We start from the raw sequence: 14,325 nt of genomic DNA, 5'->3' as shown, positions 1-14,325 counted from the left end.
AGCCAATCACTATAGACAAGTTGTGGATGCAATGGAAAAGCTCTCGAAGGAAATTTAAAGTCCTACTTCAGTGAGCACATGAATGATACGATAAGAAAGCAAAATAGCCTTATTGCTGATTTGTAGAAAGTTTGAGTGGTCTGGACAGATGAAACCAGCCAGAACACTCCCTTAAGCCAAAAACCTGATCCACAGCAAGGTCCTAACTCTCTTCAATTCTAGGAGGGCTGAGAGAGGTGAGGAAGCTATAGAAGCAAAGTCGGAAGCTAGAAGAAGTTGGTTTATGAGGTTTAAAGAGAGAAGCTATCTTCATGACATACATCTCCACCAGAGTTCTTGGGTGACTAGGTGCATTGTCAATGAATGACAACAATTCGAAAGGAATCTTTTTTGTTCCACATAGTAAGTCTCAACAGTGGGCTTCAAATATAGAAGTTTCACCATTCTAGATGCCATTAAGAACATTTGAGATTTATGGGAGGCAGTCAAAATAGCAACATTAACAGGAATTTGAAAGGTGATTCCAATTCCCACGGATGGCTTTGAAGGGTTCAAGACTTCAGTGGAGGAAGTAACTGCAGATGTGGTGGAAATACAGCAAGAGAACTAGAATTAGAAGTGGAGCCTGAAGATGTGACTGAATTGCTGCAATCTCATGATAAGACTTGGAACAGATGAGGAATTGCTTCCTAGGGATGAGCAAAAAATGTGGGTTATTGAGATGGAATCTACTCCTGGTAAAGATGCTGTGAAATGTTGTTGAAATGACAACAGATAATTTAGAATGATACATAAACTTAATTGATAAAACAGCAACAGAGTTTGAGAGGACTGACTCCAATTTTGAAAGCAGTTTTATTGTGAATAAAATGTTATCAGAGAATCTTTTGTGAAAGAAAGGGTAATCGATGTGGGCAAACTTCATTTTTTCTTAAGAAATTACCACAGCTACCCCAACCTTCAGCAACCACCACCCTGATAAGTCACCAATCATTAGCATCGAGGCAAGACTCTCCACCAGCAAAAAGATTATGATTCACTGAAGACTCAGATGATTGTTAGCATTTTTTAGCAATATATTGTTTTTTAAATTAAGATGTGTAAGTTGTTGTTTAGACATAATGCTATTGCATACCTAACAGACTAAAGTATAATGTAAATATAACTTTTACATGCACTGGGAAACCAAAAAAATGGTGTGACTTGCTTTATTGTGATACTCCATTGCGATGGTCTGGAATCCAACCCACAACATCTCCAACATATGCCTGTAAGTGGCTGTTCACATATCAAAATTGTGAGACCTTTCTTTTTTTTTTTAATCTTGTTTCCTAAGACAATTGACTGGGTTATTTGTTGGCAAATCTTTAAAATTACCTTTGTTTGGTGATCCAAGACTCCACATTAAAGACAACTATCAATTAAGATAAAAATGCTAATGTTAGCTTGTGTATAGAAATAGCAATTCAATTATCTATTGATTTCTGACCCTTATTAGAGAAGTTCCTCAGCCATCTCTTTCTCTATTGCTTTCTCTCCCCCTGCCTCTTTCTCCCACATAACCCCCACAGCTACTCACTCATAATCTTCATTTCCGGGAAGAAAAAAATTAATTGGAAGCATCACACTTATAAATTATATGGGTTCAATTCATACAATTTAAAATATTGACCTACTACATCTGGATTGAAGGTAAAAATGAAAGTTTCTCTTCTCTGGTTGATGTTCTTTCTGATATATGAATCCTTCATGTAAGGATCTTCTAGATTTGACATGAGAAAACATTATATTAAAAGTTTTTCAACTTATATGCTTGTTTTCAAATTCTTTTAGCTAAGAAAGTAGTAAGACACAGCCAGCATACTATTGTCATAAAGTCAATAATTACAGCAATACATATTGAAAATCTAGGAACCACATAATTGGCTGTAAATCTTTAAGGCTACTCAAAGCAAGTTAATTATAATATTTTGCTGATGTAATCATTCGGCTTTGCTAGTGAATAAAATAACCTACAGTTTTTGTCATGATTTAAGGAGAAGAAAGGAGAAAGATGAAATTATCTTTGTTAATGCAGTGAAACAAAAATATCTCCTAAACTCCAAGTCATTTTCCAAAGTGGAAAACCTTCACTGAAAAACACATTACAGCTCCAATTTCAACCAAGAAAGCTAAACCTTTCTTTTTTTATGGTGGTTCAGGATTCAAGAAAAAATTTACAGCAGAAATAAAAGAATTAATGGAAATCCTCCAGAAATTACTGAGAATATCCGAATGATGGTTGTTCTAACTAGTTATTTCAAATAGAGGTCAGCCCAGGTTCTCAGTATCATTTATTTCTTGGACTTGGCTTTTACCTGGTTTGCTATGATTTTTCAATCACTAGATAAGAAAGATAATTTCAGGGAAAGAGATTTCACCCTAAAAATACCTTTTCATTTCCATTGTCCCTTTTCTATTCTTTTCTGATCTGCTATATCACACTATCATTTCTCTATGTCCTCTCTCCTTACCTAACACCAAAAAATTCAGACCTCTTGCTCTGGTAAAATTAACCCATTAGAACTTTCCTACATGCCACTTACATTTTTCTCTCTCTACATTCAACAAAATGCCTGGCCTAATATGCAACCAGTAATGACCTGTAGCTCTACCTGGAAAGTCCAAAATAGTTTTTTGTTTTTTTCTGAAAGCCACGGACCTCACTTTGAAAATACTGCTTCAAATTCACTTCCTTGAGGCAGTCATTCAAGGCCAAATTCATCTGTGTCTATTCACTTGGGGCTACCACAAAACATGTTTAGTTTGTACTGTATAACTTATCCTTGTCAGCCTATTTCCTTATAAAAGTGTTCTTCAATTTCATGTTTGCTTATTTTCTATCTTTCACGCGGGAAACTAAATTTCCCATACTCTTTGTTTCATTCCACAGTGCCTAAAACAGTCTTCTACACACAAGATGTACTCAAAATAAGGCTGCCTCACGCTTTTCTGAAAATTAGCTACAAATATATTTTCATAAGTGTGAATTAAAAAGGAATACTGGTCTGTGTCCCTGGTTCCTGACACACAACTCCTAAAATCCTTGTAAACAGAGACACTAAAAGAATCTTCTGTTCTAATATTTGGTCTTTAACCCTGGTTCCTGACACTAAGCTCCTAAAACTTTTTGTAATTTCCTAAGTACTATAAGTGTCTTAACAGAATTCCTAAATCCCTGCAATTTCCTGGGTGATAGGAGCATCTTTTGTTCTAATGGGGAGACTCCTGGTAGGCTCCCGGATAGCCTCAAGATGGGACCTGTCTGCCTGGGAAACCAACCATGTGATTAAAGGATTGGAACCTGCAGCCCCCTTCCTAGACCTCTGAGGACAGGACAGGCTGACGGTTAAGCTGCTCACCAATGGTCAATGACGTAGTCAATCACACCTACATAATAAAGCCCCCATAAAAACCCAAAATGACATGGTTTGAAAAAGCTTGTGGAAAGCTGAACACATGAAAATGTTTGGAGAATGATGCAATCACTGAGGTCATGGAAGCTCTGTGCCCCTTTTCACATATTTGCCCTACGCATTTCTTCCATCCAGTTATTTACTTGTATCCTTTGTAATATCCTTTATAGTAAAATAATAAACTTACATGTTTCCCTGAGTTTTGTGAGCCATGCTAGCAAATTTTTGAACCCAAGAAGGAGGTTGTGACAACACTGATTTATAGGTGGCTGGTCAGAAGCATAGGTCACAACCTGGAATTTGCAACTGGCATGTGAAGTAGGGGGCAGTCTTGTGGGACTAAGTCCTTAACTTGTGGGGTCTGCCCTAAACTCCAGGATGTATCAGACTTGAGTTAAATTGTAGGACAGACAGTTGGAGTTGCTGTAGAATTGGTTGTTGGTGAGAAGAAATTTCACATTGTAGTGTTCTGAGTTGAGAAGTAAGACTAGGAAAAAGTTTGTTTTTTCCTATCTCATGCAATAAATTATATATGATAATTTTATATATTTAAAGAAGATAAACTGAATACATGCAGTTAGTTCCTTCTGAATCCCCTAAAACAACAACAAAAAGGGTTTTTGCATGTGTGTTTGATTTTTAAGGCATAAGCCCACACAGACAGAAAGAATGGAAATCAGAGACAAAGGCAACAAACTTCAGGAGCTGACAAGGCAGAGAGAAGACTGGTAAACGACTCAACAGACTGAAGATAGCTGAATGCTAAGCCAGAAGTGTAGAAAGCCAAGAACCAACATACTTATAATACAAAATTCCTTTAAGGCTCAGAAACTGGCAGGACTAAGTATCTCTGGCATCACAGTCAAGAATTAAAATTACTTTCTCAATACAAGTTCATTTAAGAAGCTTGGATAGGTCTTCCCATCCCCTTGAAGTCCTCCCTACTTAGCACAGCCACATGACTGACACTTCCCCATATCAGCAAAATATAAGAAGTTTGCGCTCTAGAGGGTAAACAAGGGGTCTCTGGATTGGGTCTATGCTATAGACTGAATTGTGTCCCCTCGTCAAATACATATGTTGAAATCATAACCCCCAATACCTCAGAATGTGACGATATTTGGAAACGGGGTCTTCACTTAAAAGGTAATTAAGCTGGTTCTAATTCATTGTGACTGGTATTTTTATAAAGAGAGGACATTAGGACACAGACACACAGAAGGAAGACCATTTAAAGAAACAGGAAAAAAGGAGGCCATCTACAAACTAAGGGAAGAAGTCTCAGAAGAGACTAACTCTGCCATAGACACTTAGTCTGTAGTAGTTTGTTACTGCAGTCCTAGCAAACTAATATCATATTCTAAGAAAAAAAAAAAAAAGAAAGAAAAGAAAATTAAGTGACGCTTACAGATATACCAGAAGCTAGGCCCAGCCTTCTTCCCCACATGGCTTCTGAAATGCTGGGTACAAGGTAGGAGATTGTTCACTCTAGGGACTCTTGGCTTTGGACTTTTCCCAAAGAAATGTTCCAGCCATATAGTGAATATAACCGTTGGCAAGCCACACCCACATGCACAGTTTCCAATTAGTTTTACAGTCCTACCCTGAAATATGAGCAGATAGTAAAAGATTAGGAAACATTCAAAGAAAGCATTTAATATTAAAGACACTATAACAAACAAAAAACAACGAACCTGAGCGACACAGAAGTTATACAGTGAGAAGAAAACATTACCAGTCATTCTTTAAAAGATAAGCTAATAAGAATAGGATGCTAAAACAAAGGAAAAGAAATCAAAGGAGTTGCAGAAGTTAAAAATATGAGTAGAAATGAGTAACTCAATAGAAGAGCCAGAAGACATAGCTGAAGACATCTCCCAGAAAGTAGAACAAAAGGACAAAACTGAAAATAAGAGAGAAAAGATAAGGTAATTAGAAGACTAGTTAAGGAAGTTCAATATGTAGAAAGTAAAACAGACCACGGGGAGAAGTAAAACCAATAATAGTTTCCAAGAACTGAAGGTCATACGTTTCTATATTGAAAAGATTAGCACAAAAAATGTATGCCCAGTAAGAAGGATAAAGAATCATCCATGTTCTGGCACATCATTGTGAAAGTCCAAAACACTTAGAACAAGGAGTAAATACTACCAATTTCCAAAGAGAAAATATAGGATATGTTCATTTTGCAAAATATCATCAAGTAGAGCACTTCTAATATGCACCCTTTTCTATATATATGTTAAACTTAGATAAAAAGCTTTTTAAAAATGAAAAGAAATGAATGGTACTATCTTTTAGAAAAGACATGGTTTGGATCTGTGTCCCCATCCAAATCTTTGGTTGAATTGTAATCCCCAGTGTTGGAGGCAGGGCCTAGTTGGAGGTGACTGGAGCATGGGGGCGGATCCTTCATGAATGGTTTAGGAACACCCTCTTGGTGGTGTTCTCATGACAGAGTTCACACAAGATCTGGTGTTTAAAACTGTGTAGCACCTCCCCCATCTCTCTCCTCTTCCTTCTCCAGCCATGTAAGATGTGCCTGTTTTCCCTTCACCTTCTGCTATGATTGTAAGTTTCCTGAGTCCTGCCCAGAAACCAAGCAAATGCCAGCACCATGCTTCCCGTACAGCCTGTAGAACCGTGAGCCAATTAACCTCTTTTCTTTATAAATTATCCAGTCTCAGGCATTTCTTTAAAGCAATGGGAAAAGAGACTAATACAAGAAGTAAACTGAGAAACTAGTTTAATTAAGAAGAAAAATAGTAAACATATCTTCCTCAATAGGAAAAATATCAAGCAGACATACAAAGCATAAACTTAAACTTGTTTTTGTATCTTCACAAAAGGGGACTTGAAAGAGTAAATGGTTGATCAACAGTCTAAGCACAAGTGGGCTTCTCCATTCAGGTATCATTATGTAATGACTTCACTACGGCTACACATTAGATAGTAGAGTCTGAAATTTACTTCTATGGGAAAAAAAAGCAGGACAACAGACACAATGTCCCTTTCAAACTTCCTAGAGATAGATACAAGGGTCCTTCAGCTCATTTCAAAGCAGCCTTCCAACCTCTGGTACATCTGTACAACAATTTCATGAATGTGAAATTAACATAACAAAAGAACACAGCATACCTGTATCTTTCCTTGGAATAAGTGAATTATGATTCTCCAGGGGATGGCCAAGAAAGTCCCAAGAAGTATTCTCTTTTTTTTTAAGAACAATCTCTATTTTTCCCACACTCTCAACAACCCGCACTGAAAAGAAGATAAATTCCATTTGTATTCATCGATACTAAATACAAGATTTTATTTTAAAACCAGTATTTCTCAAATAGTACAAATGTCCTGATCCAATATGAATGGTACTGATTATTAGTGGGATAAATAAGATTCTGTTTACGTATTCAATCACAATCATAATTGTTTATGCTTTATATGCTTTAATTTACTTTATTAATAGATTCAGATTAACTTCTTTCAAACTAATTTATTAAGGGTCAAACTACTATGTGTTGCTGGTTTTCATACAAGCTCAAACATAGCCATGGCAACTAACTGACATAAAGTTTAAAAAAAAAAAAAGAAGGCTGAGATGTACAAATTAGTATCGAATGCCCCCACAAAAGCAAATTTAATTTGCTTTTTAACATTCCTTAGTCAGAATCTGAAGGATTCTTATGAGTAAATTCAGTAGACTAATACCGAGTCTAATAAACACAAGAAGAGCCTCATGAGAATGAGGTCCTAGTAAATACAGAGTAAATTGATAAAGTGCATGTGAATCTTTGATAAAAATATTTTAGATTACCTTTTTACTGAATAATTAAAATGTTTATAATATATGGGTATAATAATAAAATATATACTTTCATATGCTGATTTAAATTTTATGAATTGAACATGCTTTTAAAGATTTAAAGCATATTTAATTTTTCTTCAGAAACAATGTTCTGCTCTCCCCCACTGTGAACACAAAATCCAGTAACAATTTAACAACTTTTAAAGACAGATGGATCAAATGAATTCAATTTGATGAGCACTGACTTGAAGTTTAATCAAAATAAAAACATGGTCTTTGTCTTTAAAGAGCCTGATTTATATAATTTGCAGAGCCTATAATGATATATGGAAAAGAGGAAACATTGGACCAGCATAAGGTACCAAAACAGTACTTGAAAACAAGAAAATACCATTCTATGATGAGTCTTCTATTATTAAATAGCTGTGTAAAACCTACGCTGCATGTTTATATGCAGCAACATTCATAATTTAGTATGCTCTTTATTGAACATTTAAATATATAGATGAAAGAAAAATTTTGCTAACACAGTATATTTCTTTTTTCTTTTTTTTTTTTTTTGAGATGGAGTCTCACTCTCGCCCAGGCTGGAGTGCAGTGGCACAATCTCGGCTTACTGCAAGCTCTGCCTCCTGGGTTCACGCCATTCTCCTGCCTTGGCCTCCCAAGGAGCTGGGGCCACAGGCGCCCACCACCACGCCCGGCTAACTTTTTGTATTTTTAGTAGAGACAGGGTTTCACCATGTTAGCCAGGATGGTCTCGATCTCCTGACCTCACGATCCTTGGCCATATAGTATATTTCCACAAGCTGCATGTCAGGAGTAGGGCAGATATGAGGAAAGAAGAATAAAAAGGAGACAGAATGTGTGTGTGTGTGGTTTTTTTTAAGGAGGAAAAAAAAGAAAGGTTAAAGAGATAAAAAGAATAAGGGGGTTCAGCCAGGGCAACATGGTGAAACCCCATCTCTACAAAAAAAATTAGCCAGTTGTGGTGGTGTGTGTGCACTGTGATCTCAACTACTCAGGAGGCTGAGGTGGGAGGATCACTTGAGCCTGGGAGGCAGAGGTTGCAGTGAGCCAAGATCGCGCTGCTGCTGTCCAACCTGGGTGACAAAGTGAGACCCTGTCTTGCACACAAAGAAGGAACAAGCGGGAAGAAAAAATAGGAAAAAACCTGAAACCAGAGGGAGGGGTATATTTAGAAATTAATGTATTTGTATCTGTACAACAAACCCCCATGACACACATTTACCTATGTAACTTGCACATCCTGCACATGTATCCCAGAACTTAAAAGTTTTAAAAAAAAGAGAAAACATCGTATCTTTGTTTTGCAACATGAAAATACACATATGAAAAATGAAACACATGCTAATTTTTCAATTTTTCTTATCTCTCTCTCTCTCTGTAGGTATGTGTATATGTACATACATACATAATTTTTGGCTTTTGGTAGCTTACCAGAAAAATCTTCCTGAACCTCATGGCTTAGCCCTAGGACAGACAAATTTATTTAGTTAAAATAGAACTTCAATTCATACAGTTTTTGAACACCATATGTCATTTAAGTGGCTCTTTTATGAATTATTTCAAATCCCTCAAGACAAATAAAACATGTTCTGAGAGACCCAAACAAAGAAATTGTACACAATCAAAATGAAGATTCAAATTATTTAAATATATATATTTTCAACTGTTTCAATTTTCTCCCTTTTAACTAAACAGCAAATACTCAATTGCCCATAAGTGGGTAACCCACACTAGTCCAAGCATGGATGGTTCCAGACTGGGAATCCTACAAACCAAGAGAGGAGCAGGCTAGGGAGAGGCAGCACCTAAAGCACGCAAGCCCCAGAGTGCGTGTGTGTGTGTGTGTGTGTGTACACAGGCCAGGTCTGGGTCTAGCTTACCTTTTCTTATTGTTCTCCAAAGTTGATTATCCATTCAATTATTGAAAAAAATCTTATTGAGCATCTACATGTGACAGGTATTTTCTAGGTATTATGGACACAACAGTTAATAAGACAGAAGAATTTCTGTCCCTATGGAACTTATACTCCAGAAGGGGGAGATGCAAGAAATATGCTTACAAATGTCTGCTATGCATTTCACTGTGTTCATATGGTTATCTGGAATTTACAATTTTGCATTATTTCAGTCCTTTCAATGCAATACTAGCACCCGAGAGTTTCATATTTTTAACTGTGGAATTTTTAGTTTTTTAAAATATGTGTGTTAGTGTAGGGTTCCCTGGTTTCTACCACTTTTTTCTCTGTCCTGATAAAAAAAATACAAAGTTGGTCTTTAGCCATGAAGGGATGGACAGCTGGAAGATACAATACAAATTTGTAGTCCAGGCTGCTTTGCTGCAGCCACTGACTTCCTGTGGCAGAGCTGGTAAGGAACAGGCCAGTGGAACGGGCCATCTAGCGAAGGACAGTCTGTAGGACATGTGACCATTGAGTCTTGGAAGACTTCTTATAGGTGTCAAGTATGAGAGATTTTACAAAGCTGGGCCAACAAATATTTTATATTATTGATTTTGATTGCATATAATTGCTTAAACTTGGAAAGGTGAGGTCACACCGCCACTGCTAGTACTTTTATTAGTGTAAAGAAATTACAGGAAAAAAACTGATCAAAAATGACTAACCAAAATGGTAACAGCAGATAAAATATTACAGTTACCTAGACTGTAGACCAAATTATTGCCATATTTAAAGAAAACCAGAGCTCTTTCCGTTAATAATGATAAAGTACTCACCAATATGTATAAGATATAAACAATCCTTAATAATTGTTTCTGCTCTAAAGGAATCATCCTGATGATCAACTATTATTGAGTCTAAATTGATATCCTTAAACAGAAAGAAACAATAGAAAGATTAGAAAGTAAAATTTCCCCCAAACTTCTACAACTATACTTTTAAGGTGATTTGTGGTAGTTCACATGGTGCTTCTTTATTGGACCTCCAAGCTAAACAAATGTGACTTCTGTTTTTCTCCCTTACAATCCAGTTCTTCTCCTTCAACAGACATATCAAAATTTTAATTACTACATATCCGTCTCTGTTTAATATCTACCTTATCCACTCATCTCTAAGCTCTAAGGTTAAGGGACTATCTTTAGAACACTGGCACCTAGTAGGTGCTCAATAAATATTTTTTGAATAAGCAATATGGAATCCCCCCACCCCCTAGAAAATAACAATCAGAGCAGAAACCAACTTATTTTTGTTCATCTTTATCTTTTCTGTAATGTATGATCTTGGGCAAATTACATAACCTCTTGACCTTAGCTTATAAAAAAAAACCCAAATCACTAACATATTTTTAGGTGTCTCTAACTTCTACATAGCCTTGGTGTAAGCTATATATTATTTATATTATTCACTGAATACATTATTCCACAAGGAAACCTTTTCTTTTCCCTTAGCCATCCATCCTCTCTGTCCCATTGATATTACCAATGCAAGTGGACCTTCCTAGAGCCTGTGCTCTGGGTTTTGAACTGTGTGATGAAAAGACAATATCAAGAGAGAGTGGAAAACAGGATAAGTAGTGCCTCTGGCCCTCTTGGCTCTTTCCAGGCAGAGGCTGGTCACTCCTGCAGAATGGCCAAATCATGCTGCAAGAGTCAGAAGAACCGACTGGTTCAGACATGGTTCTGCTATTATAGAAGTAGCATGAATTCTCAAAAATTCCTAGCTGCCAGAACTTGTCTTTAAATCTACATATCCCTCAAAGTGTGGGAACCTCAACAGTTGCTGGAGGATGTGCTTGGAGATATTTTAAATTGTATGCATATTTATCTGATTTTCCAGTTGGACTGTAAGCCTTTTTGAAAGTCAGGTCTCTAAGTATCTGGTCTATCATTAGATCCCTGATATCTAAGGCTGTGTTCTACATGAAACAGGTTATAAATACTTAATGAACTATCTCCCTAACTTTAGTTTCAATGGTGAATGAATTACCTCCCTAACTTCAGTTTCAAATGGGGATCCGAACACCATTAGTGGTTTAAACATACTAAGCCACAGCCACAGCAAAATACCTTCTCCAATCCCAGTTTATGTCTAGGAAATTTGTTCTTATGGTGAAGTTAACTGATATTCATTTTTTGTTATCCATACTTTACACACACTTACACACACACACACACACACACACACACACACACAGAAAAACACATAAAATACTTCCTACTCTGATTTTTAAGAGGCTATAGGAATGGCTGTTAAGAGCAGATGCTCTGGAACCAGACTGCCTGAGTTCCAAATGCCAGATTTGCCACTCAGTGTCTAACTATGGGTGAATTACTTAATCTTTTCTTTGTTTCCTCTTCTGTACAAAAGGGATAACAATACTATCTACCTCAAAGAACTGTAATGAGAAGTAAATAATATAAAAAAGTGTTTAGAAAAAGACCTGGTACATAAAATTAACATTTATTATTTACTTCTTTTCTGATTTAAAAGACATATTTACCTTCTGTTTAGTATATATGGCAATGGTGACTAAAGAGTTTGTTTGGAACCAATCATAGCTGTAAAATATAAAGAAAAGGATGAATAATTATATTGACAATCATGTGCACTAACACATATTAATCATTAAATGTTTAAAATTTATAGTGAGACGTATCTGTATTTCTCTAGGTTAAGCTTTTTTTCTAAATAAACAGTGGTCTTACCATGTTACATTCTTCATTATACAGCTGACAACTATTTCTAAATTTAAAATATCTATACTTCCATGTATTCCCACTTGAATAAAAACAAAATATCCTCAACAAGACACTTTTTATAAAGGTTACACATCTCTTTACTAAAATCTTCTTTTATCAGAGCAAAATCAAAACAACATATTTTGTTAAAGAGTATGAAAAAATGTACCTGTTTATTATCTTCATTTCTCCCTGTCACAGATATATTAGTACTGAAGAAATGAACTCATCAAGGTTGTTTAATGGGTCCATAGTAAAACTTAAAGTAAAACTAAGTCTTCTGTTTTGTTACAGCTCTTGATCAAATTGATACTCTTTTTGCACTTATCACCTATATAGGCGAATCTACAGGCAAATCTTAGTCCCTAATTTAAAATTTTATATCAAATAATTTAACAAATATAGCAGGATGCTGACGTTAGAATAATACAGACTGGTGGTGTGGAGAAAAGGGATATGAGAAAGAACTACAGAGAACACACCTGAAGGCATTTTAAGTGTCACTAACAAGATACATGTGTATTGCCTAAGTTACTATTAACTGTTTAAGACAAGTGTTGGGCAATACATTCTGAAAAATTCCCATTAAAAATTGATAAAAATGAACTAGATATACAAAAAAAAGAATATTTAAATACATTATGGCATGGTCATATGATGGAATGAAGAGAAAAAATGCTTTCACAGAAAATTTAATGGCATAAAAAATGCTCATAGAATATACTGTCATACCAATATTATAAAAATAGAATAATATGGAAGTAGGTATTATATTAATCTAACTGGAAAATATAAATAATAGTATATAACTAAGGATGGTGAGATTACAACTGATTTTATCACTTTCTTTTGTATTTGTATTTCTCTATATTTTCTAAGTTTTCTACCATTAATGTATTTTTTTTATGATCAGAAAAATATTTTAAAATAGTTTTTTAAAGTACTGGTGTTTAAAATGGATCAAACTTCAGTTATATTTAAAATTCACATTTATGGAACAGCTCATTCTCTAACAACATCTCCAACAACATCTAATAAACAGCTCATTCTCCAACAACATTACAGTTCTCGTGTCAAAATGCACAACAGTAAGCAATAAATCAAACCCAGAGCTACTTTATTTTTTAAATGTGTACATTTTTGTATATAATTGATTTAACTTTGAAAATTTTAAAGAAGAATGCATACCTTGGATAACTAGGACCTTCTTTGGCAAGTGTATCTGTCACTTGGCTCTTGGGAAGCATGCCTTTACAAAGAAAGATAGCTATAGTTCATCTACAAAGTATTTTCAATATTTTGTCTTTTTAGTTAACATCTTATTGAAATATCACATATATTCATAGAAGGATACAAATCACAAATGTACTACTCAATATATTTTCACTTGATCTTAGCCAGAAGGCCAAGATAAAGCAAAACATACCCCTGCAGTCAGCACTCTCTTCATGCTCCCTTTTCAGTCACCACCCCTGCCTCAAGAGTAACATGTATTCTGACTACTAATACCATGGTTAGTATTTGCCTGTGTTTGATCTTCATATAAGTAGAATGATACATTCTCTTTTAGTTCTGGCTTTTTGTCCAATATTCCAGACATTACAGTTCTTATGTGAAATAAGCATGATTGATAATAAGCAATAAATCAAATCTAGGCTTTCTGAAATTTTATCCATGCTACTGAATTCATCAGTAGCTTGGTCCTTATTGTAACTGAGTAGTAATACATTATATGAATAGTTCACAATTTATTCATTCTTCTGTTGATGAACATTCAGGTTGTTTCCAGTTTGGAGCTGTTATACACAGTGTTGATATAAATATTCTTTTACAGGTACATGCATATTCTTAAAGAACACATATCTACACTTCTGGTTAGTATGAAGGGTGTTTGTATGTTTAGCTTTAGAAGATACTACTGAGCAGCTTTTCAAAGTGGTTGTACCAGCTGCTCCACAATCTCACCAACATGTGGTTTCTATCTTTTCCATTTTATTCACTCTTGTGGGTTTGTATCCTTGTGGGTATGCACAACTACAAAATGCATCTTGGGTGTATGATGCAGTTTAAAAGCCCACTAAAGCTATGGTTTTTAAATCATTTCAGAAAACTGAGATATGGAAGAACTCAAGATATTGCAAACATTAAGTATTTCCCTCCTACATCAGGAGTGCATTGTTTGTATATGGTAAGATTTAGTTTGGAAAAAAGTAGTACTGCTGCTACCTGACTTTTGAAAATCATTGCATCAATTATATTACTATTTCTCAAACTATACAGGAACAAAATTAATGGTTAGTATCTGCTGAATCTTGGGTGCACAAATTAGAAATCACAGT

The 14,325-nt window shown here is 35.4% G+C and overlaps 1 protein-coding gene across 1 annotated transcript in view; it reads right to left on the bottom strand.

The window, feature by feature from the left end:
- LOC105554647 (cytochrome b5 reductase 4) overlaps positions 1-14,325 on the bottom strand; it is a 101,233-nt gene that overhangs the window by 29,497 nt on the left and 57,411 nt on the right. Inside the window, exons 6-10 of the mRNA XM_012001201.1 lie at positions 13,175-13,235; positions 11,749-11,806; positions 10,025-10,118; positions 8,722-8,754; positions 6,594-6,716 (exon numbers count right to left, since the gene is read on the bottom strand). Of these exons, the coding sequence (XP_011856591.1) occupies positions 6,594-6,716; positions 8,722-8,754; positions 10,025-10,118; positions 11,749-11,806; positions 13,175-13,235 (369 nt within the window). The remainder of the gene's footprint in view (positions 1-6,593; positions 6,717-8,721; positions 8,755-10,024; positions 10,119-11,748; positions 11,807-13,174; positions 13,236-14,325) is intronic.

Source organism: Mandrillus leucophaeus, unplaced genomic scaffold (assembly GCF_000951045.1).
Source record: "Mandrillus leucophaeus isolate KB7577 unplaced genomic scaffold, Mleu.le_1.0 Scaffold652, whole genome shotgun sequence".
Classification (NCBI taxonomy): domain Eukaryota; kingdom Metazoa; phylum Chordata; class Mammalia; order Primates; family Cercopithecidae; genus Mandrillus; species Mandrillus leucophaeus.
Note: the sequence above shows the minus strand (reverse complement) of the source record. Positions and strands in the feature narration are given on the sequence as shown.